The 20,322-nt window shown below is 57.5% G+C and overlaps 3 protein-coding genes across 3 annotated transcripts; 1 reads left to right on the top strand and 2 right to left on the bottom strand.

The window, feature by feature from the left end:
* Positions 1 to 10,207: 10,207 nt before the first annotated feature.
* SPRG_09783 (hypothetical protein) lies at positions 10,208 to 11,760 on the top strand (the record flags this gene model as incomplete). Its single annotated transcript, XM_012348932.1, has 2 exons — positions 10,208 to 10,809; positions 10,833 to 11,760. The coding sequence occupies 2 exons, from the start codon at positions 10,208 to 10,210 to the stop codon at positions 11,677 to 11,679; spliced, it is 1,449 nt and encodes a 482-aa protein (XP_012204322.1). The 3' UTR covers positions 11,680 to 11,760.
* A 1,985-nt stretch (positions 11,761 to 13,745) lies between these two features.
* Positions 13,746 to 16,421, bottom strand: SPRG_09782 (hypothetical protein; the record flags this gene model as incomplete). The annotated part of the gene is made up of 15 exons (XM_012348931.1): positions 13,746 to 13,812; positions 13,862 to 14,040; positions 14,095 to 14,184; positions 14,243 to 14,365; positions 14,418 to 14,540; positions 14,600 to 14,752; positions 14,823 to 14,955; positions 15,000 to 15,086; positions 15,180 to 15,325; positions 15,374 to 15,427; positions 15,478 to 15,661; positions 15,719 to 15,878; positions 15,929 to 16,173; positions 16,216 to 16,297; positions 16,343 to 16,421. The coding sequence occupies 15 exons, from the start codon at positions 16,419 to 16,421 to the stop codon at positions 13,746 to 13,748; spliced, it is 1,905 nt and encodes a 634-aa protein (XP_012204321.1).
* A 487-nt stretch (positions 16,422 to 16,908) lies between these two features.
* SPRG_09781 (hypothetical protein) lies at positions 16,909 to 17,538 on the bottom strand (the record flags this gene model as incomplete). Its single annotated transcript, XM_012348930.1, has 1 exon — positions 16,909 to 17,538. The coding sequence occupies one exon, from the start codon at positions 17,536 to 17,538 to the stop codon at positions 16,909 to 16,911; it is 630 nt and encodes a 209-aa protein (XP_012204320.1).
* Positions 17,539 to 20,322: the final 2,784 nt, after the last annotated feature.

Below are 20,322 nucleotides of genomic sequence, written 5' to 3'. Positions count from 1 at the left end.
ACCGAGGACTCAGGGCGCCACGCTCGCGCGTCGTCCGAGTCCGCCGCCAACAGCGCCCAGACCAGCGTCGCTGAAGAGGGCGCCGCCAGCGCCTGCGTTGAGGCGTCCATGGCCGACGATGACTCGGACTCGGACGCAGCGATCACGGCAGACGGCGTCATCGCCGCCGAGGCCGCGCTCGCCAAGGACGCTGCCGCGACCAAAGACACACGCCAGCCCATCAACCAAGGCCAGGCGCAGCCAGCCGCCCAGCCGTCCAAGGCCAAGGCTAAGGCCAAAAAGTCGAAGCCTAACGCGCCGCCCATCGTGTCCGAGACGGCGCGAACGGACACCGCGCCTGCGCCCGCCCCGGCGCGCCCGACGTACGCCTCGGCGACCCAGTCGAACGCGCGTCAGCGTCCGGTTAAGTTCGGTCCGCATAAGTACGACCCTGCACCACTCGCGGCGTCTTTTGACGATATCGAAAAGTACGGTTACGACTTTGCCAAGGCCTTCCAGTATGCCCGCGCGGCACGCAAGGACGATCCACGGACGGTCGTCGCCACGCTGAAGGCCGACTTTGGCGACTTGTTCGAAGGCCGCTCGGTCCAGACCGTCGGGGACGAGTTCCTGGCGCAGAACTTTCGCACGGCGGCCGACGCCGCGACCTTCAACGACATCGTCTTCTTCAACAAGACGAGACACGGGGATCTCCTACTGGGCTTTGAGACGCACGCGGCGTACAACGCCGTTCTCAACACGGAGTTGAAGATGTTCGGCCAGACGGCTCTTGCCACGGCGGATAAAGCCGCGCGCGGCCGCGAGGTCATCAAAGAGCGGTGGTACGTCGACATCATCAACACGGACTCCAAGTTCCAAGGCGACGAGGTCGCTGCCGCCTTGAACGAGGCGGGCTTCAGCCCGATGTATTGGCACTCCACGTTCGAGGCGACAGGTTCCAAGAAGCTCCGCGCCGGGACTTGGCGCGTGTATTTCGCGGACGACTCGACGCCCGACAACGCCTATGTCGGCGGCCATGTGTTTGACCAAGTCCGCATCTTTGGCGACTATTACTCGGCCTTTAGCCATGACTACAAGCCCTCGCCGGTGAAGCGCACCCATGTCCGCTCGTCGCATTGCCTCGACCTTACGCGCGCGCTCCAGCGCGCCCAGAAGTCGGCGGCTAACCAGGCGACGGAGGCGCCGCAACAAGGCGCCACGCAGCAGACGCGGGACGATACGGAAAGTGCGGCCGAGAGCTCGGCCGACCAAGCACCGGCGGTGGCTAGTTCCACGCCGCTTACGATTGCAGCTGCACCCACGTCGAGTTCAGTTGCGCCGCAACGATCGCTGACGTCGCTCGCGGCAGCGCTCTTGGACGACACTCAAGAAGCTGAGGACGCCGAGCAGCCTCCCGTCACGGAGCACGTCGAGTGCTTCGAGGAGGACGGCGAGATGGTCAGCTCCGAGGACGAAGGAGACGAAGCCCAAGGACAAGAGGACGCGGACATGGCGGCGGATGGCGTCGCAGTCTCCGTGCCCGCTGCCGCTCCGGTGGCGACCGAGGAATTCCAAACCGTCAAGCGGGGACCCTCCAAGAAGCGACGAGTTCCCGCGCCGACAGCAATTCGGACCAACAATCCGTATGCCGTCCTCAAGAATTACAAGCCGACCTGGCGCATCGCGAAGCACGCCAACGGTGACGCCTCGCGTGTGCTTTTGGCGACGTACGAACGCCCGGCCCAAGTCGACACGACGCTCCGCGTGGAGGTCGTCACGACCAACGGGCAGAAGCTGCACATCGACACGATCTCGATGGACGAGTTCGACGACATGCTCCGCGAATACGAAGACGCGGCAGAAAAGCTCGAAACCCAGATCGAGCAGGGAGCCGACGCCATGGCGCAATGGGGTCCAGGGGGACCACACACCGTCGACGTGGCGACGTCTCTACCCCACAGCTGTTGGACCTCGGTCCGTCGTCATCCGGCCGAGTACGCGGCGAATTTCGGGACCATGGACCCCGAGAACTTCCGCGTGCTAGCCCATCGCCATGCGTGGATGCGGTGGTTGTCTGCGACGGCGTGGCCCGAGACCGCTGCGCTGCGCGACGTAACCCAACAGTTGTTCCCGACGGTATGTCCAGCGAAAGCCGGCGCACGTCATGCGTATCAGACGGGATCCGGGACGTACCTCATCGACGTCTTCAACGCCGTCGACGTGACGAACGTGGACCCGTCCAGCCTCGCAACCGTCGCCGATGTCAACTATGTCCACCTCGAGTACGCTCTTGCGGCGTTTGAGCTTCTTCTCGCAGCCTCGTGTCCTCGGTTCTTCTCGCGTGACGAGTGCATCATGGCCATCACGCACAAGGTCGTGGGTTGGCTGCCCACGTTGTCGGGCACCCGCATGCTCACGCCCCAAGTGCTGCTGGACGTGCTGCGTACCCCACTCGGGCCGCAAGTGCTTGCTCTCTACAACGTGCCGCAGATGGAGGTGCTTGGCACTGTAGTGACAAGTCAACGCGACCACTATCCGGACCAACACGTGCTCCAGATGACGTCGACAGGAGCTCTCGCATGGCGAAAGCTCGACTGGACGTCATTGTGCTAAGGCGGTGGCGGCTGCGGCCCCCACCGGGCCGGTAGCGCAAGTCGCACCGGCCAGCACGATTGGCTCCTATGCAGTCGTCTCGTGCAACGTCAACTCGATCAAGCGCAATGGCGCGGCGCTCCTCGACAAGTATTGTCGTACGCACCACGTCATCGCGCTTCAAGAGACCAAGTTCAAGAACCAAAAACAACACGACAAGTTTCGTTTCCATCTCAACAAAATGTGGGGACACGGCAACTTTGTCATCACCGTCAGCGACGCCAACACAGCGGTCCGCGCCAGTACGTGCGCAGATCGTAGCGGTGGTGTCGCCACGATTTTTCACAAGTCGACGCCGGGCTTTGCTCAGCTGCGACATGAGGCGGCTATGGACGTCGCCAACCGGTACATCGTTCACAGCACGACGTGGCACGACCGACCATTGTACTACCACAACGTCTATGCGCCGGTCGACGGCGACGCCCGCGCGCAGTTCTTCGCGACACTGCCGCGCGAGTTTCCCGAGCATTCGTTGCACATTGTCATGGGCGACTTCAACTCGCCGCTCAACAAGATGCTCGATTGCAAGACGCCCAACCCGGAGCCTTGGCCCGGCCAGGAAGATTGCGTACAGTGGCTTGCCGCACTGGCCGTCTCGGACGTCTGGCGCATCCAGCATCCGCGACAACGCCTGTACTCGGGTCCCAAAGAGGTCAACCGCATCGACTTTATGTGCGTCAGCGAGTCGCTGCGGGCCGAGTACCACTCCGAAGTCCAGTATCACCCGGTGTCGGAAGGCATCACCGGCGACCACATGTATACGACGCTGCAGCTCGGGACGACGCGTCCGACCCGCGGCCGCGGCTATTGGAAGTTACCGAAGGAGCTCCTCGCGATCGACGTCGTGGTGGAGGCCATCCAGCATGAAGCCGAGCTGCTTTTGGCTCAGATGCCCACGGCCACAAACCGTGGTGTCCTCTGGGCTGGATGGAAGAAGCGGACGAAGACCTTTCTCAAGACGTACCACGAGCAGCTGCTCATGGAGCGCAAGGACCGCGCGCATGAAGCCAAGTCCACAGCTCGTGCAGCTCGTATGCATTACGACCAAGTACGGCAACGCCACCAAGCGGACGAAGCCACCCAGGACGAGGTCCAGGAGGCAGAGCGCGAGTACAAACGTCTTCTCCAGGACATTAAGCACATGCGTACCGAAGCGTCGTTTCAAGAGCATCGAGACCGCAACGAACGCAGCTCAGGCCATTTTTTCCGCGCTGCTCAAGTGTCGCTCCGGACGAACCTCGTTCACGCGGTCGACATGGCGGACGGCTCAACGTCCGCGTCGCCCGCCGACATCGAAGACGGGTTTCGTACACGTTGGGCGCGGTCATGCGCTCCGACGACTACGCAGCGCCGCCAACCGAGCAAGTCGACCAGTATCTCTCGGTCGTGGACCGGCATTTGTCCGCCGACCAACGAGCCGAGCTTGACGCCGAGATCACCGCAGACGATCTCACGTCGGCCATCAAGTCCATGCACCCAGATCGTGCTCCAGGGCCAGACGGGTTCCCGGCGCGGTTCTACCACGTCGCTCCGACCACGTTTGGACAGATCTTGGCGCTCGTGTATGAACAGCAGCTGCGCCGTGGCGAGCTGCTCAAGGTACAACGGACGTCGGCAGTCGTCATGCTGTACAAAGGCGGCAGTGAGAGCAACCCGGGCAACTACCGCCCAATCGCACTCATTCCCGTCGAGACGAAGATTTTGTCAAGAGCTCTGGCGCGACGCTTGTCGATGTACTTGCCCGCGCTCATTCATCCCGACCAACAAGGGTTCGTCGCCGATCGGGTCATCCATGACCACGTGCTGCATCTGCAAGGGCTCCAACACATGGCCACCATGGCCGACTGTGAGGCGTACGCGACGTTCCTCGACTTCGAGAAGGCTTACGACCGCGTGGACTGGTCGTATCTGTTCCGGGTTCTTGAGACGTTTGGCATTGGCCCCAAGTTCATCGCGTGGGTGCGACTGCTGTACAACAAGTCGATCGCGAAACTCGTCATCAACGGCGAGCTCACCGCGAACATCTACCCGAACCGCGGCGTCAAGCAGGGAGACCCGCTGTCGTCGCTGTTGTTTGTACTAGCCATCGAGCCGCTCGCTGCTCATCTTCGTCGCGCGCCGGAGCACGGCCTCCAGCTCGGGCCGCGTGCCGCCGTCACGTCGATCTTGTTTGCAGACGATTGTACGCTCCTCTCGGGTACCAAAGGCGGCCTCGACCGCCAACTCGGCATTGTCCAAGAGTATTGTCTGGTTTCTGGTGCGCGGCTGAACCGCGCCAAGTGCAAGACGCTTGCGCTCAACAGCAAGCGTCCGCCTCCAGACTGGCCCGATCACAACGTCATGGCCACGGGCGCTCACGTCAAGTACTTGGGCATCTGGTTCGGCCACGACCTGTCGACGTCCCGACAAGTCGATGCACTCGTTCAACGCTTCTACGCGGACTTCCTCACGTGGGGTTGTCGTGCTCGCACGTTTGAAGGCCGTCGGCTGCTCGTCCAGACGATGATCTTGTCGCGCCTTTGGCACTACACGATGGTCGTCCCGCTCGAACTCTCGGTGCTCAAGCAGCTTCAGACCATGGTCACCAAGTATGTCCTCGGCTCGAAGATCGGCCGACATGATCGCTACATCAGCCTCGCTCGACAAGGCTTGCAGTTCGACGTTCTCGTGGGCCTGCGTATCCCGCATGTCCACTCGATCGTGACGCGGCAGCGCCTTCGCGTGCTGCAGAGATGGGTCGCGCCGTGCGATGCAACGACGAGTTCGTGGCAAAGTCTCGCACGCGCTGCCATGGCCGACGTCTATGGCCCTTTTGATGACGCGACGACATTGGACTTTCTCTGGTACTACCCGAACCGGCGTACCACGATGCTCGACCTCGACCAGCTGCCTCCGCTTCTGCGTGATGTGTGGCAACATTGGGCTCGTGTCCCAACGACGCGCCGGGCGCCGGCGGGGTTCACGCCGACGATGCTCGCCAACGCGCCTTTGTGGTTCAATCAGCTAGATGCCTTCCAAGGTCCGCAAGGCACGGGCAAGACGGCATTTGTTCTCTCGCTCGAGCTTAGTCATCGCGGCTTCTACGGTCATCTCGCCCGCTGTGGTCTGCGACGTCTTACGGACATTCTCGACAACGGCGCGTGGCCCTCCAAGGAGCAGTTCAACCTGCGCCTTGAGATCCATGCCCAGACCTACGACAGCCCGCCGACGACGTTTACGTGGTTGTACAAGCGCTTCACAGTCGTGGCGCAACAAGTGTGGGCCGCGCTGCGCACGCCATGGGGTCACCCGTTGCCACAGCTCGCGGCACGCCCGCTGGTATGGCCGATGCCGGACAAGCAGGCGTTTGTCACGCTTGCCCACTGGCCCAAGTCCATTCTTCAAGCCGTCGCATCGTCGCGGCCAAGTCTGGATCGTGAGCATCCGATGCTACGTCTGCAGCCACGGCCGCCGGACGACTTGTACGAGTACGTCAAACTCGTTCGCCGCAGCAAGCGGCATGCGATGCCGGTGGAGTACGACGTATGGTTCCGGTGTCTCTTCCACATTTTGCCGACAAACTCTCGCTTGTGGTTCATGCCGCAGCCCGATTCTGCGTTTTGCCCGTACCCCGATTGCCATGGCCTGGAGACGAGTGGTCATCTCTTCTTCTTGTGCCCTCACGTCCAACCGCTGTGGGCGATGCATGCCACCCCATGGCGCACGCTTGGCCTCAACTTGTCGTGGCACACGTGCATGGTCATCGACGACTGGGAGCCCCTGCCCGAGTGGGAGTTTGCCCGGGAGCACATCGAGTCCTTGGGGCTCGGCCTCATCATGGTCATGTTCCACCAACTCTGGACGCTGCGCAACCGCGTCAAGTACGAAGACGGCCGCCCGCCGCGAGCCACGTACGTCTTTGGCGTCACCGTCGTTCGCTGGCTTTCCCACGTTCGACACTGGCTCCGGCCCGGCAACACATCCGACGACAAGATCGACGCGCTCCGTCAAGTCATCGACCACCTGCTCGCGCAACCAGCTTACGCCAACCTCCGCGACTCGTTCCGATACGCGTTTCCCGCGTGATCAAGATGGGTGCTGCTCAACAACTACATCGAAGGGCTCAGGGGCTTCGGCCCCCACACCCCAGTCTCTTGACGGAGCGGCGCGCGTCCATTGACTATTTATCGTTCGCGCGACCCGCCAAGGAAGAGCAAGGTATGCATGAGACCAATTTGTAGACAAAAGCAGTGTTTAGGGTTTAAAGTCAAATACACCCGTTTGCCCATTAGCCAAAAGGCCGAGAAGGTATGATTACCGGTGGGAAACCTAATTTCACTGCGAAAAAACCACTGCGTGGTTTTTTCGAGACGGATGGTGCAGATCCCTTGCTGTGGGGGGGCAGCGTGCTCGAATTTTAGGTACGATTTCAGCTGTTTTCAAGTGTCTTTTTTAGATGCGGCCCGTTCTAGTGCGCCAAAATCGCGATAAAGTGCGTAAAAAATCGTACTTTATCGTACTTTTTTATTCGAATGCTGATCCGCGCCGCGTTATCTTTACCTTCTATACACAAAACAAGATACAAATTTTAGAAAATATCACCAGCTGGCGCGTGGTTTTCACCGTGTGGGAGATGTGAAAAACTCATTTTTCACAGGAAAGTCCTGCTCGGCCTATTCTACAAAAGCAGTACATACTCGGCCATGACAATTGGAGGAGACAATTACGGAACAGTGCTTTGACAACCAATCAAGGTTGCGCACGACCACCCGTATCCGGAGACAAAGGAGGGGCTTCCGAGGATTCCGAGGAAAACTCCGTACGCCGAGATGGCACCAATCTGGCGCCGAGGTTGCCGCATGCAGATGCCCTCGCGTCTTGGCCAAAAGGCCGTGTGAGCTAGCAATTCAATACGCCACGCGTGTTTTAAATACTTTAAATAGCGGTGGTGTAGAATTGATGACTTCGGTCTCTTGGCAGCAAACGCACTTGCAATCTTCCACGTTCTCACAGCATTACAGCAGTAAGTTGAGTTGCAGGCAGCTCTGCATTTGATGAGCCTTATTGCGCCTTTTTAGCTTCATGACCCTTTTTATTTTGTCCAAAACGAACGTCCACGGCGACACACTCACGCCGCGTCGACTGGTAATACTCGCCTGGAGCAGGAGTAATTGAACATCAAAAGCTGTTTGTGTTGATGACGTACGGCTCCAATACCAAGTAGGCGAAGACATGCTCGCATCGCTCGCCCAACTCGACGACACGCACACGAAGGGTCTTATAGCAACTTCACAACCATTTGAAATTCGTCCATCTACGCTGTGCCAAAAGGCCTTTCCTCCGTTCCTAAATGTCTTCCAACAACGACAACAACAACAACAACGTTCAAGCCGTCTTGAGCATTGCGTTCGTGCAAGCGGTTGGACCGATTGCATTCCAGTGCGCTTTGTTGTTGTTGAACTGAGTTATATTACATGCAATTATATAGATATGGTGGACTTCCTAATGCGCTCGTGAGGCCTGGCCGGTGCGTCAGCGAGGAGCGTTAGTGGTCGTGATTCGAGATTGTGCGAGGGGACCAGGTAGCGTGCACACCAAGGGTCGTCGCAGAGAGCGACCAGCGACGCGTCAAGAGACCAGTGCGCTTTGTAGTGTTCGAGAACGACTACATGGATCTTCTAAAACAACTCTATTCCTTTTGGGGCACAGCGAACTCGTAGAGCTCGACACGGTGGTCATCGGGCGCATTGTGCCCGAGGCCACTATTGCAGCCTAGAGGTGGCATATCATGGTCTGCTCTGCTGTCCAAAGAAGTGTCTTGTATCGACATGTCAACTAGGGACGATTCCATCCCAAACGTTATTTCGTCGACCAAGTGGCTACGTATACGAACTCTTTGTAAAGAAGATAACGCGGAACACGTTGATATATATAAGTGGCCTCGGGCTTGAATTGTGGTGCCTTTAAGATGGCACTACGATCTTATCCTGAAGAACCCTTGTCCTACATGTACTCCAACTACGAGCAGTGCATTAATTGCATAACCTAATATTCAGGTACAGACGACATTCTCGTAAATGTGGCAGCAGCATGTGCGCCGTATTGCTTGCGCTATGCCAGCGGACAAATAAAAACGACTCGTAGACAACATGATTTGTACTAGTATTAGTAATAGCAAGGCGTAAATGTATGGCCTTGGTAATAGACTTGTTGTGCACTGTACTCTCTTTCCCTACTACTGTATCCTGTCCATGCTTACTATCGTGGTGCTAGCAAAGCTGCGTCAGCACTGCAGGCACAGCAAGGCACTGCTGAGGCTTGACCAGTCTTTCGACACGTGCCGTACAGTACCCGATTTCGCACAGGTAGATCGACGAGTTGGATGAAGATGTAATTCATCCCATCGGTTCACAAATAGTATTTGCAATCTCCATCGGCTCGTCACGCCCCAGCGCAACACATTGTTGCGCAAATAGGAGAAATGGCACTACATGTATCCCGCTTGGTCACTCCAGTGACCTAAGCTCGCTCGTATTCTCCAACCATTGAAGGCAGGGTGCTCTTAAATTCATTTATCGCGTCCAAAAACGTCGACGGAATGCAGATCCTGTGAATCAAAACGCGGGTCTGGCTTGGTGCCGCAGCTCCAGGTCGGCATGGATGATCATGACACCGAGGTTCTTTACGAACTGTTTCGCAAACGCCATCCTTTCTTCAGTCGGATGCTCATCCGACTGGCGGCGCATCGCACTCATCTGGGGGCCGAGGTCGCATCTCAGTCGGGCTAGCGACATGAGCCTTGCTCATGCCCGCGAAAGCGTACTATAAAGCCAATGGCGCATCCATTTGGTCTACCAACCCGAGCGCTGCCGCGGTTTGAAAGTGCAGGAATTGTAAACGTTTATGAAGGAGTTGCATGGGAGATCAAGTAGCTCGACGATAAGGCCACGTTGTAGAAAGGAACACCACACATAGGGTACCTCCCGTCGTGCAACCACGCCAGTCTCATCCTCGTGCCCCTATTTGGCGCTTCCAGAATGTTGGTCGTTGGTTTCTCGCCACGAAGCTGCAAGCGAATTGCAGCGCGTCTTTTTTGCATTTCCGTTATTAAGTTCGAACTCATGAAACGCATTTTAGAGGGACTTTAGGTCCGATTAAATGCGCCTCCGAATCCATGTCCTGGGCGTTCTACCGGTATCATGGCAGGGGCCTGCCATGATAGAACGCGACACAGGTAGTACCCCTGCCATGGTAGAACACGACAGCGAACGACGTAGCCCGGCAGTCCATCGAAACGAGCCCCGCCACGGTTTGACTGCGAGATTTATAGTAGTCAAGAACCCATGTACCGATAGCCCCTCTTGTTGCAGCGTTCTCCATCTACATACTTGTGAAGTGTGTAGTTGGCAAAAGTTACGATTTCCATGTCGACCGATTTCCCTTCATTTCATTGTTGCTTTCGAAAGCCACAAGGAAATGAACGGAAAAAACGGCTTTTCCGCTTCTGGCCCATTGTTGGCTTGGGATCGACTCTGCGAAGAGGACTGGTGTTAAAGCTCGTTTCAACTTTTATCAACGCAGAAACGCTTGCGCGTTCATGTCCAAGCGAGCTTGCGTGGCGCCAATCTCGGTCGTCGATGCTGACATCCTTCTCCACATCGTCCAGTGCTTGTCCTCGATCAACGATGTCTTCGCGCTGCTGCAGGCGCTGCCACGTCATGCGCTCGATGCGCCGTTGGCTGCACTCCGGACGCTCTTGCCGACTGCCTTGAAAGCCGACCAGTGGCCGCAGGTCTGCATTGAAGAAATTGATCGCCGGTACACTTCGACCGTGCTCACGGCGCTGCCGGTCTTTCGCTCGATTCGCATCAACGATTTGACCAAGCTCGACGAGGTGCTGCGAGCCGGGAGCCAGGAATATGGCGCCGATGGGAGCGCGACAATTGCGCTCGCGGCCAAGTGGGGGCACAAGATCAAGTCCATCGACATGTCGTACTTCCAACAGGGCAACAACAACGGTGCGCTCGCCCGCATTCTTCGTCCCTGCACCGGCCTCGACGAAGTGCATATTTGTGAGCCGTCCGATCCGTCCGTTCTCGAAGCAGTCACTGCTGCCGCGCAGTATGTCACGCGCATGGAGCTCCTCGGGATCGGCAAAGACACATCCATGCGTGTGCGCTGGCTCTCGACGATCACAACGTGGCTCGCGTCTGGCCGCGCAGAGAACCTCGGACTCTCTTTTTCGAATCGGCCGACGACCTTCAGTTGGCGCGGTGCATTGCCGCCGCCGCATCGCTCACGAGCCTCACGCTCTGGCAGGCCGACAACGTTCTCCAAGCGTTATCCAATGTTGCCGCACCACTGCTCAATATGACCAAACTGTGCCTCCACACAATCTCTGGCATTGAAGGGTTCCTGACGAAATGCGTCAACCTCTCGACGCTGCAGGTGCTCGACCTGGCCGCCGAAGGTATACCAATGTCCACGTGTCTTCTTGAGCTGCTGCCGCGTCTTGTGGCCCTGCGCGAGCTCTCGCTCACGGGCTGCGTGATGGATTGGGTTGACCAATTGGACTCGACGCCGGCGCCGCGCCATCTCACAGTCCTTCAATTCGAGGCTTGTGGCATGGACGATGCCACGTGCCTGGCGCTTCTTGAGTGGGCGTCGCAGTCACCGTGCCTCAAGACCGTCACGCTCATCGCGACCGAGACGGTGCGAACCGAACCGTTGCAGTGTGGGCGCTACCTGCGTCGATGGATCGCGTCCAGCGTCCATCGCGTCTCACTTCAGTGCTGCACGGTCGAAGAAAAAAATGTACTTGCCATCGCCATGGCGCTCTGTGACACGCGTCGGTCTGCACCGTTTGTACTGCATCTGCGCGATGAGACCATGACCGTTGCGTCTTACAAGGTACTCTTCGACGCACTTCTCACGTGCGTTGGTGTTGCGATCGAGGTGGTCGAACTCCGAATTGGGATGCGCGACGAGATCGCATGCCTTGCGTCGACGCTGCAGCTTCAACTGTCGGATGGCAGCGACCGGACGCTGACGATTCAAAAGCTTCACTAGTGGCACGTCGCTCGAGGTGGTTGAACGAACTGAGGAATGAGAATTGATGCATAACATATACTGGTCTATACTTTACACCCATGGACGCACTTGCATGACAAACATGGGCGACCTATCATAGGTTGGCAGTGGCACGAGAAGACAGGACTGCCACGTAAAGCCAATCAAAATGCATCGCTTCGATAAAAGTACCCAATCACCATGCAGAATATATGTGCACATTTATCTTTGGCACGCAGCCTCGACATGGCAAAGCGTGCATGCGTGGGCCCGAGTACGCTCGGCTACGCTGGTATCTTGATCCATATTGCCCAGTACTTGCCCTAAGGGAGCGTTCTCGCGCTGCTTCAGGCGCTTCCACGAGATGCGCTTGATGCACCGTTGTCAGCTCTTCACACGCTCCTTGTGTCGACTCCCTTGGTGTTCAGGCCACAGGTCTGCATTGAAGACTTTGATAGCCGGTACACATCGACCGTGCTCACTGCGCTGGCCGCCTTTCGCTCGAGTCGGATCCAAGATCCCTCCAAGCTCGTCCATGTTCTGCGGCCCGCGAGCCCCGACGAGCATGGTGCCGATGCGACTCTTGCGTTTGCAGCCCAGTGGGGCCACCAAATCAAGTCGATTGAAGTCGCATCGTGGTTGCAACTGAAAAACAGCTTCGATGGCCACGCGCTCGCTTGCATGATCCGTTTCAGTACGGGCCTCGGCCGCCTCTATGGAGGTGCACCTCTCGGAGCTGGCTTTTCTCACAGCGGTCACTTGCGCCGCGCCATTCGTCACACAGATGGAGCTCTTTGGCGCGGAGGGAAGCGCCATCTTCTGTGAAAGCTGGCTCGCAGTCCTTGCAACATGGCTCGCCTCGGGCCGTGCACAGCGTTTGGAGCTTGTCGACTTTCGATCGGTCGACGACACGCGGTTCGCACGTTCCATCGCTGCCACCTTGTCACTTACGAGCCTTGGGCTCAAGTGCGCGACGATGTTATCCAAGGATTGGTCGACGCCGCCATGCATCTGCCCCGCATCACGAATGACGGGCGCGGACGTCAAAGTCGAGGCATTTCAGTCCAACGTGATCAATCCGTCAGCACGCTACGAATTCTACCTCTGTACAGACAACGATACGACCGGAGCGTTCATTCTGCATTTTTGCTACGAATTGGTGCCCTTCGCGAGCTCTTGTCGACTCCAACAGGTCCCAAAAAGGCTATCGAGTCCGCGCCAACTCCGGGTATTGGAACTCATCGATTGTGTATTCGACGACGACGACGACGACACTTGTCTTCCTCTTCTCGATTGGGCCATGCAGTCGCCATGCCTCGAGACCATCGCATTGCACTCGATCCAGACGGTGCGGACCAAGCCGCTGCAGCTAGGTCGCTACCTCCACCGATCATCGCGCCAAGAGCCCGTGACGTTGCATTGCACTGCAGTGTGGAGGCCTCGAGTGTGGTCGCCATCGTGATGGCGCTCGAGTACACGCATCGGTCAACGCCGTTTGTTTTCATCTTTAAGGCAATAGTGTCCTAGAAAGAGCTCTTGGAAGTGCAAGCCACGTGCTGGCGTCACGACCGAGGTGGTAGACAACCGACGTCATGTGCGTCAAGGGATTGTCCAGCTTGCGTCGACGCTGCAGCTCCGACTGTCGGACGACGGCCACAAAACTCGGACGATTCACACGTTCGTCGCTTCAGGTGGAACGATGCATGATACAATTTGGATCAATCCGGCCAAAATGCCAACTGGCAGACGAATGAAACTGCCAAACGCGATGCCATTGGATGAAAACGAATCTTTCGCGCCATGTGATTGGCGCCACGTGGCAGAATGCGCCGATCCGACCATCAGTAACAGGCGTTGTGTTGGGGCGAACGGTCAAGACACCATGTATCGAGGCGATGGTGCTTCGTGGAGATGTCATGAAATAGAGCTGTCTGCAGCGAGGGCGTCCGCCACTTTAACACCGTGTCGAGGGGTAAACACACTCGGACGATGCAACTTGAAACAAAGTTGATACATGCAGCGTGGCATCGTGTAGAGAAGCTTAAGAGTAAAGGGACCATGACGGTCTATGCATCATTCGCATCGTTGTCCGCGCTGCTGGTCTTCTTCTTGGCCGTGTGCTGCTTCATGAGCCTAGTCATGTTGTTGAAACCTGTCCTGCAAGCGATAGACAATGTTGTACTTGTGCTTGTGCGCCTTTTTCAGATCGTAGCCAGAGACCGTTTCGATGCGGTGACGCTGCGGCGGCGCCTTGAGCAGCTGCTTGCGCTGGCGGACGCTCGCCTTCTTCATCGCGAGCATCCAATCGGGCACGTCGCAGCCAGAGAGCTTCATGACGTTGGCAATCGTGCGCAAATACATCTACACAAGTGAATCTCAAAACTCCACATTCGAATCTCAATATCAAAATCGTACCATGTCACTTTCCGTGAAGAACGTGACGGCTTCGCCCTTGCGGCCATTGCGGCCCGTACGACCAATGCGATGGATGTAGCTCACGGCACTCTAGCACATTATTGTTATGAGACATGCGACTATACAATATAGAGAAAGACGGTGGTACCTGAGGGAAATCATAGTTGATGACCATGTTGACACCCTTGAAGTCAATACCGCGGCTCATGAGATCCGTGCAGATGAGGACCCACACCGAGCCCGTTCGAAAGTCCTTGATGACCTTGTCGCGCTAGACACAAAAGCATGCGTCTCGATAGCCTTTTTACTAAAATAAGCCAAACCTGTTCTTTGGTACGGTCGGCGTGGATCGCGCCAACGTTGATACCGTCGTAGACCAGCTCGTGGAAGAGCTCCTTGGCACGATCTTTGTTTTGAACAAACATGAGCACCGGGAGCTTCAAGCCCTAATCGTAAATGTTGGGAATCCACAAATCAAAATGTCGCTTTTGAGTGCCAAGGATACCTCTTGGATGAGCTGCTTCATGGCCACGAGCTTGCCTTCTTCCTTGCCGACAAACAAAAGGCGCTGGTTGATCGTGTTGGCGCCAGCGTTCTTGACACCGATCGCGACCTTGATCGGGTCCTTGAGCACGCTCTGGGCCATTTCTTCGACACCCTAATTTTTCACAACATGAAATCAGAATAATGTACAAATATTGGGTGCAAAAATGAAAAAATATATATACCTCGAGCATGGTGGCGGAAAACATCATCCGCTGGAGCGACGGGTTGGTGCACGCCGCAAACACCTCGTCGATTTGCTCGACGAAACCCATCTCAAAAAGCCGGTCGGCTTCGTCCAAGCAGATCATGTCCACCCTAATCCGAATCTCAATCCTTTCAACTCCAATAATGTGTCGTACTTGTCGAGGGCCAACGCGCTCTCGGTAATGAGATGCACGAGGCGCAGCGGCGTCGCGATCACCACGTCATAGTTGACCGTGCAGTTCCTATTTTCATACCATTTTCAATGTCCATGTATCAAACATCCAAAATGCAAAATTCAAAATTCAAAATGCAGAAATGCAGAAACATTGACGTACTTGGCATGCGATGCCATGGTCGACGCACTGGCCTTGGAGAGCAGCGAAATGTGAAATTTGCGCCCGGCACTGAGGCGCTGAAACTCGGCGTGGATTTGCACCGCGAGTTCGCGCGTCGGAACGAGCACGACCGACCGAATGCCTTGCTACACATTGAAAGTTAACACCAATAGACAATGCCACAAGCGACGTACGTCCTGGCGCGGGCACTCCAAGTTCAAGAGCATCGGAATCGCAAACGCAGCCGTCTTACCCGACCCGTCGGCGCAATACCAAGCACATCGCGGCGCTTCAGGACCGCCGGAATCGCTTGCATCTGAATGGGCGTCGGGTTCTTGTATTGCGACGCCTCCACGTTGGCGAGGAGCGTCGACCGAAGACTGCTGGCACCGGCCATGTCGGCAAACTCGACGATTGGGTCTGGCACCATGGTGCCCCACGTCGAAATGTTGAGTCGCTTCCGGAGCTGCTTGATGTCGTCGCTAGTAAGTACGAGACGCATGAGCCCGATCCTCACTTCAATGACTCCAAGCACATACGCGTGGTTGGAGCGCGGCGCGGCGCTCTCATCGGCAGTCACCGTGTTGCCAAAGACGTTGACATTCTCTTCATCATCGTCGTCGCTGGCCTCTTCGTCGTCATCCTCGTCTTGCTCGTCTTCGGCAGAGCTGCTCTCGCTGGACGACGACGACGATGGCGCTAGACACAGCCGCGTACTTGAGACGAGCCATGCACAGGAACGATCCAACCTGCGCGCTTGGCCGGCTTGGTCTTCTTGGACTTGGTCGACGGCGCCAGGAGGCGCGACGCGGCGAGGCGGTCGGCCTGCGCCACCTTTTCTTCAGCGAGTGCGTCTTCGCTGAGCTTGCGCTTCCGGCGCTGCTTGCTGCCTTCCTTGCGCTTGGGCTCGGCCTCGCCACCGCCGGCCCACTTGGGCACATCGATGCTAGACGTGCGCGCACGCTGGTGCGGCTTCTTGGGCGCCGGCGCAGGCCTACATATCGCTAAGAACAGTGTGATGTCAAGGCAGACGTACGCGGCGTTGCAGCCAAAGAAGTCGAGCTCGCCAATGTTGGTGTTGGCGACGCCATTGCCGATCGCGCCGCTCTTCTTGGCATCTACGAACATCGTTCGCTTAGGGACGTAGCAGGAGGACGACATACTCTTGAAGAGGTTGATGTCCGACTTGAAGCGCTTCGTGTCGAACGAAGCGCCTTGCTGGAGGCTCTGGAACGCGTCCATCGTCGGTCGAGCTGTTGCTGTATGGTTGGCTGCAACCCCCACGCGATGCCATTGGCTGAACGGCCCAATTGGCCATCCGGGCGCTGATTGGTCAAAATGCACGCTAATTTGTCCGGCTGCCACGTCCGAGTGCGTGCTCGATGCGCTGGCGGCGATGCAGTGACTTCGTCGCAGGAGCCATAGACGTGCCGATGTGAACCGGAGCATGTAGATGCCATGAAGTACACGGACGTCGTTGCCAAGGTCCTATCGATTCGTTGCTACAGCGTGGACCGTGGACAGGCGGTGCATTCCGCTACCAAGGCGGATACGACGGCGGGACCCGGTGCATGAAGCAAGCTTCCTTGTCGTGCTTGCGTTGCAGCGCCAGCATGCGAGGTACTGGCCGTGCTCTTAAAGTGCAAGGCTCGACGTGGTCATTATCCTCCGATGGGATCTTATAAGATCTACGATACTATAGGTTGTGAGAGGTCGAACCAGTGTGGTTTCAGAGGTCGGCCCGACGCCGGCCGATGCTGGCGGCCTTCTTGGCGACGAGGCTGCGGGACTTGACACTCTTTGGCGCTGTCGTAGAAGCCGTGCCATGTATCTTCCGGGCCGCCACGCGCGTCGCGGGCTGCGCCGGTGCTTTTGGCTTCAACGACGGCGGCGGGCTCGGCGTCGACGCGGCCACGGCCGTCGCCCACTTCAGTGGGACACGCTCGGGCGGTGGGCCAAACTGCGGTGGCTCGGCAGGGACCGTGACGCGAAAGGCCACAGCGTCTTCGGCGTCGCCGACCAGGTACCGAACAGGCCCGTCAGACCCTGTCGGCTGACGCAGCGCTGGCTCCGCACGTGGGCATGGTTCGAGCGTGCTCGAGCGCGTGTCGGTCGTCGCTGGGCGGTAGGCCGTGATGACCCACTCGATAGGCGTTGCGCGCTTGCGCATCTCGGTCTCGAGCTCCTCGAGACGTATGTTTGCACTTTCCAGCACCACGTCGAGCGGCAACACGTTGTCCGTGTCGAGACGCAGACGCAGGCGACGGATCTGCCGCTCCAAGCACGTCTCGTCGGGTGCTTGACGCTGCAGCACGCCCGACGCGCAGAGGCTTTGGAACGCTGGCACGAGGAACTCCATGCTTGACAACAATGCAATTGCACTAAATATGCCGGAAAGTCAAGAAAATACATGTAAAAACACGCTAAAACAGAGGACGATTCTGTGCTGCAGTTGTAATAGGTCGTCGTAGGTTGTGGTTTGAATGCTTTCGGTGCGGTCGCATGGCAGCACCTGCGAGCACTGTCGTCGAACACAAGGCGATTGTCCTGCAGCAAGTGTCATTCCGCACCATATCTTCTAGTACGACATGGAGCCACCGGCTCCAGCGCCTCGATGCAAACTGTCCATACCAATGACCCTTTTACAGGACGGTGGCCATCCAAAAGCGATATTGCCATGGCCTCGGAGGCAACGCAGATGGAGCGTGGTCGCAGCCAACCAAGAGACTCGGTCGTCAAGAGCTTGCGGCGACAAGTGACTTGAAGGCAGACGCGCGAGCTTCCAAGAGCACTCGATATGCCTCAAGACGCATTGCGTGGAGGGTACCGCGACGGACGCCGGCGGCCATTCATACGGCAGCCGAAGATACCGGTTCAAACGACGGACTTGTCGCCCCAGTGTACGGACCGGACCAATTGCAGCACAATCTTTTGAAGGCGACGTAGGAAGCCCAAGACGATCGCCGTCCGAGTGCACGGAGCGCTCGCTGGTAATTGCAGGATGCCGATGGCACGTCGACCATCGATCGCAAGGTCCAGCGCTCGAGAAACAGTAGAAGTGCGAATGGATCCAATGTTAAGGCGAGTCATTGTCGGTGTCGATGCGGTCATTTCGTGGGCAAAGAACAGCTGCGTATTGCGCCAGAGCGACATCAAGCAAGCCTCGCACCGTTGCAAGCGTCATCTATGCCCATGTGCGTGGCGGCGGTATGATAAGAATCGGTGGCACCAAGGCTCTACTGTCGACAGCCGATACGCGTTCAAGCCCAAAGGTCTTGGCCGAGGCCAGCGAGTACGTTGATGTGATCCTTATCTCGACACACGAGTGGTTCAAACTCAAATCCGTGGCCAGGGACAGAGACGTCAACACGAGTTGCTCGGCGAGCGTTGAAAGTGCAAATGCCTGCAGGAGCGAGAGGACGTCCTTGGTCGACGACACGCACTGAGCGGTCTGGCTCAGGTTGCCGGGTTGGCTGGCGAGGTCGCTTGGCCATCAATTCCAGTTCCGACTCAAACTTGAAACTGGCAAAAAGATAACGTTTCGCGGAACATGGCGATCTGATTGGAGACACGTGGCGCGTCGACCATGGAGATCGCTTTGGACGCTGTCTCGGCGCATTACACTGTATCGCGGCGACGTGGTGCCATCACGCACCAAGTTGCAAGTGTACAAAATGTAGTAAGGTTGCGTCGACGAGAAGGGCACTGGGTGCAATCCATCGATAAAGGTACATGTCCACCCCATATGAGGACGGTCTCGAGGCGAGTAGCGTCTGTGCTTCTCGCCCATACGTTCCCGAAGCCACTGTTTCCCTCCGACATGCTGTTTCAAAACAGAATGGACAGCCTGCGTATCGAGCACAACAGTCTCTCGCAACGATCCGAGCCAAGCTGGTACAGTAGGTACGAGTGTGGCGTCCATGCAGGCGCCTCCTCTGTGTATTCGATCGGAACGGTGCCGCTTGCTCAACCCAACGCGGTGTCCACACGCCGTTGCATCACGGCGTGTCGTAATGCGTTGGCTACTCGTCCATGCGCTGCTGCCAAGTACGGCTACTCCTCGTGCTTCGATTTCCAGCACGGCGCGAGATCGATCGACGTCCTCCACGCCGCCGAGGACGACTACGCCACGAAGGACCTTGGCCTGCACGTTCAAGAGGATGATGTCTCGCAGCGGGTCCTCTGCCAAGACACACGAAATGTACAATGGCAGACGCGTGTCATCGGCCTCGATCGCGGGCGCGAGCCAGTAGGAACCGCGAAGATCGCCATCTGGCGCATCTCCTGCACCCGCGTCAACTTCAAGCAGTAACAGCCGTCGCGGCCGTTGCTTTCAATAGTAGCATCTCGCGCGCCTGGGAGCGAGCCGCCACCAAGGAGTTCTACGTGGCACTTGTATCCCCCTGCCACGAGGACGTCCCTACGCCTTCAGTGCTATAGAATAAGACCCGCAGTCGAACCAGAGAGAACCAGGGTGGCAACTGCCGAAAACATATGCGTTGCAGTACAGCCACGATCGCCACGCGTCTTCTCGCCGAAGCAAAACCGTCCCACCCTGTCGTGCTTCTCGCCGTTGACATTCCAAGTACCGGTACTGACGTCGTTTTGATGTATTAGTATATGTAATAGTCTAGTGCGTTGGGGCGGTACGCTACAGCTAGCTCCTCTTCTCAATGTAGTCTGCTCGAAATGTGATAGGAGCCCCGCGGGTTCGAGGAGCCAACAAGCACATCCTAGCAACGCCACCTGCTGACGTTCGGATGTGAAAAATCGAATAACAAGCCCCCGCGCCTGTGATTGGTCAATGCCGAGGACGAATTCGCCGATGCAGTATGTTCCCGTTGGGCAAAACAGGTTTGTCCCACGTGGTTTCACGTTGAAGTCGGTTGCTTGCAAAACGCGCGCACGGGTTGCATGGAGCGTGCGCGGTTGATTTGTCTCCAGCGCGCATTCATGTAGCCTGCAGCGTGGTACGCTCTGTGCGTGCTGTGTCGTCCTATCGTCCGTGGCGTCATTGGGCCTTGCCTCCTCGCACGACGGTCAAAATTTGCTCCATGGAGCGAGCGGCCAGGCAGCCGTCGTACGCATGGTGCTGCGACGTCCTGAGAAAAGTATATCGCACAGCACCACAGCTCAGCACCAC

This window comes from Saprolegnia parasitica, assembly GCF_000151545.1.
Source record: "Saprolegnia parasitica CBS 223.65 unplaced genomic scaffold supercont2.48, whole genome shotgun sequence".
Taxonomy (NCBI): Eukaryota; Oomycota; class Saprolegniomycetes; order Saprolegniales; family Saprolegniaceae; genus Saprolegnia; species Saprolegnia parasitica.
This window is presented reverse-complemented; position numbering and strand designations above follow the sequence as displayed.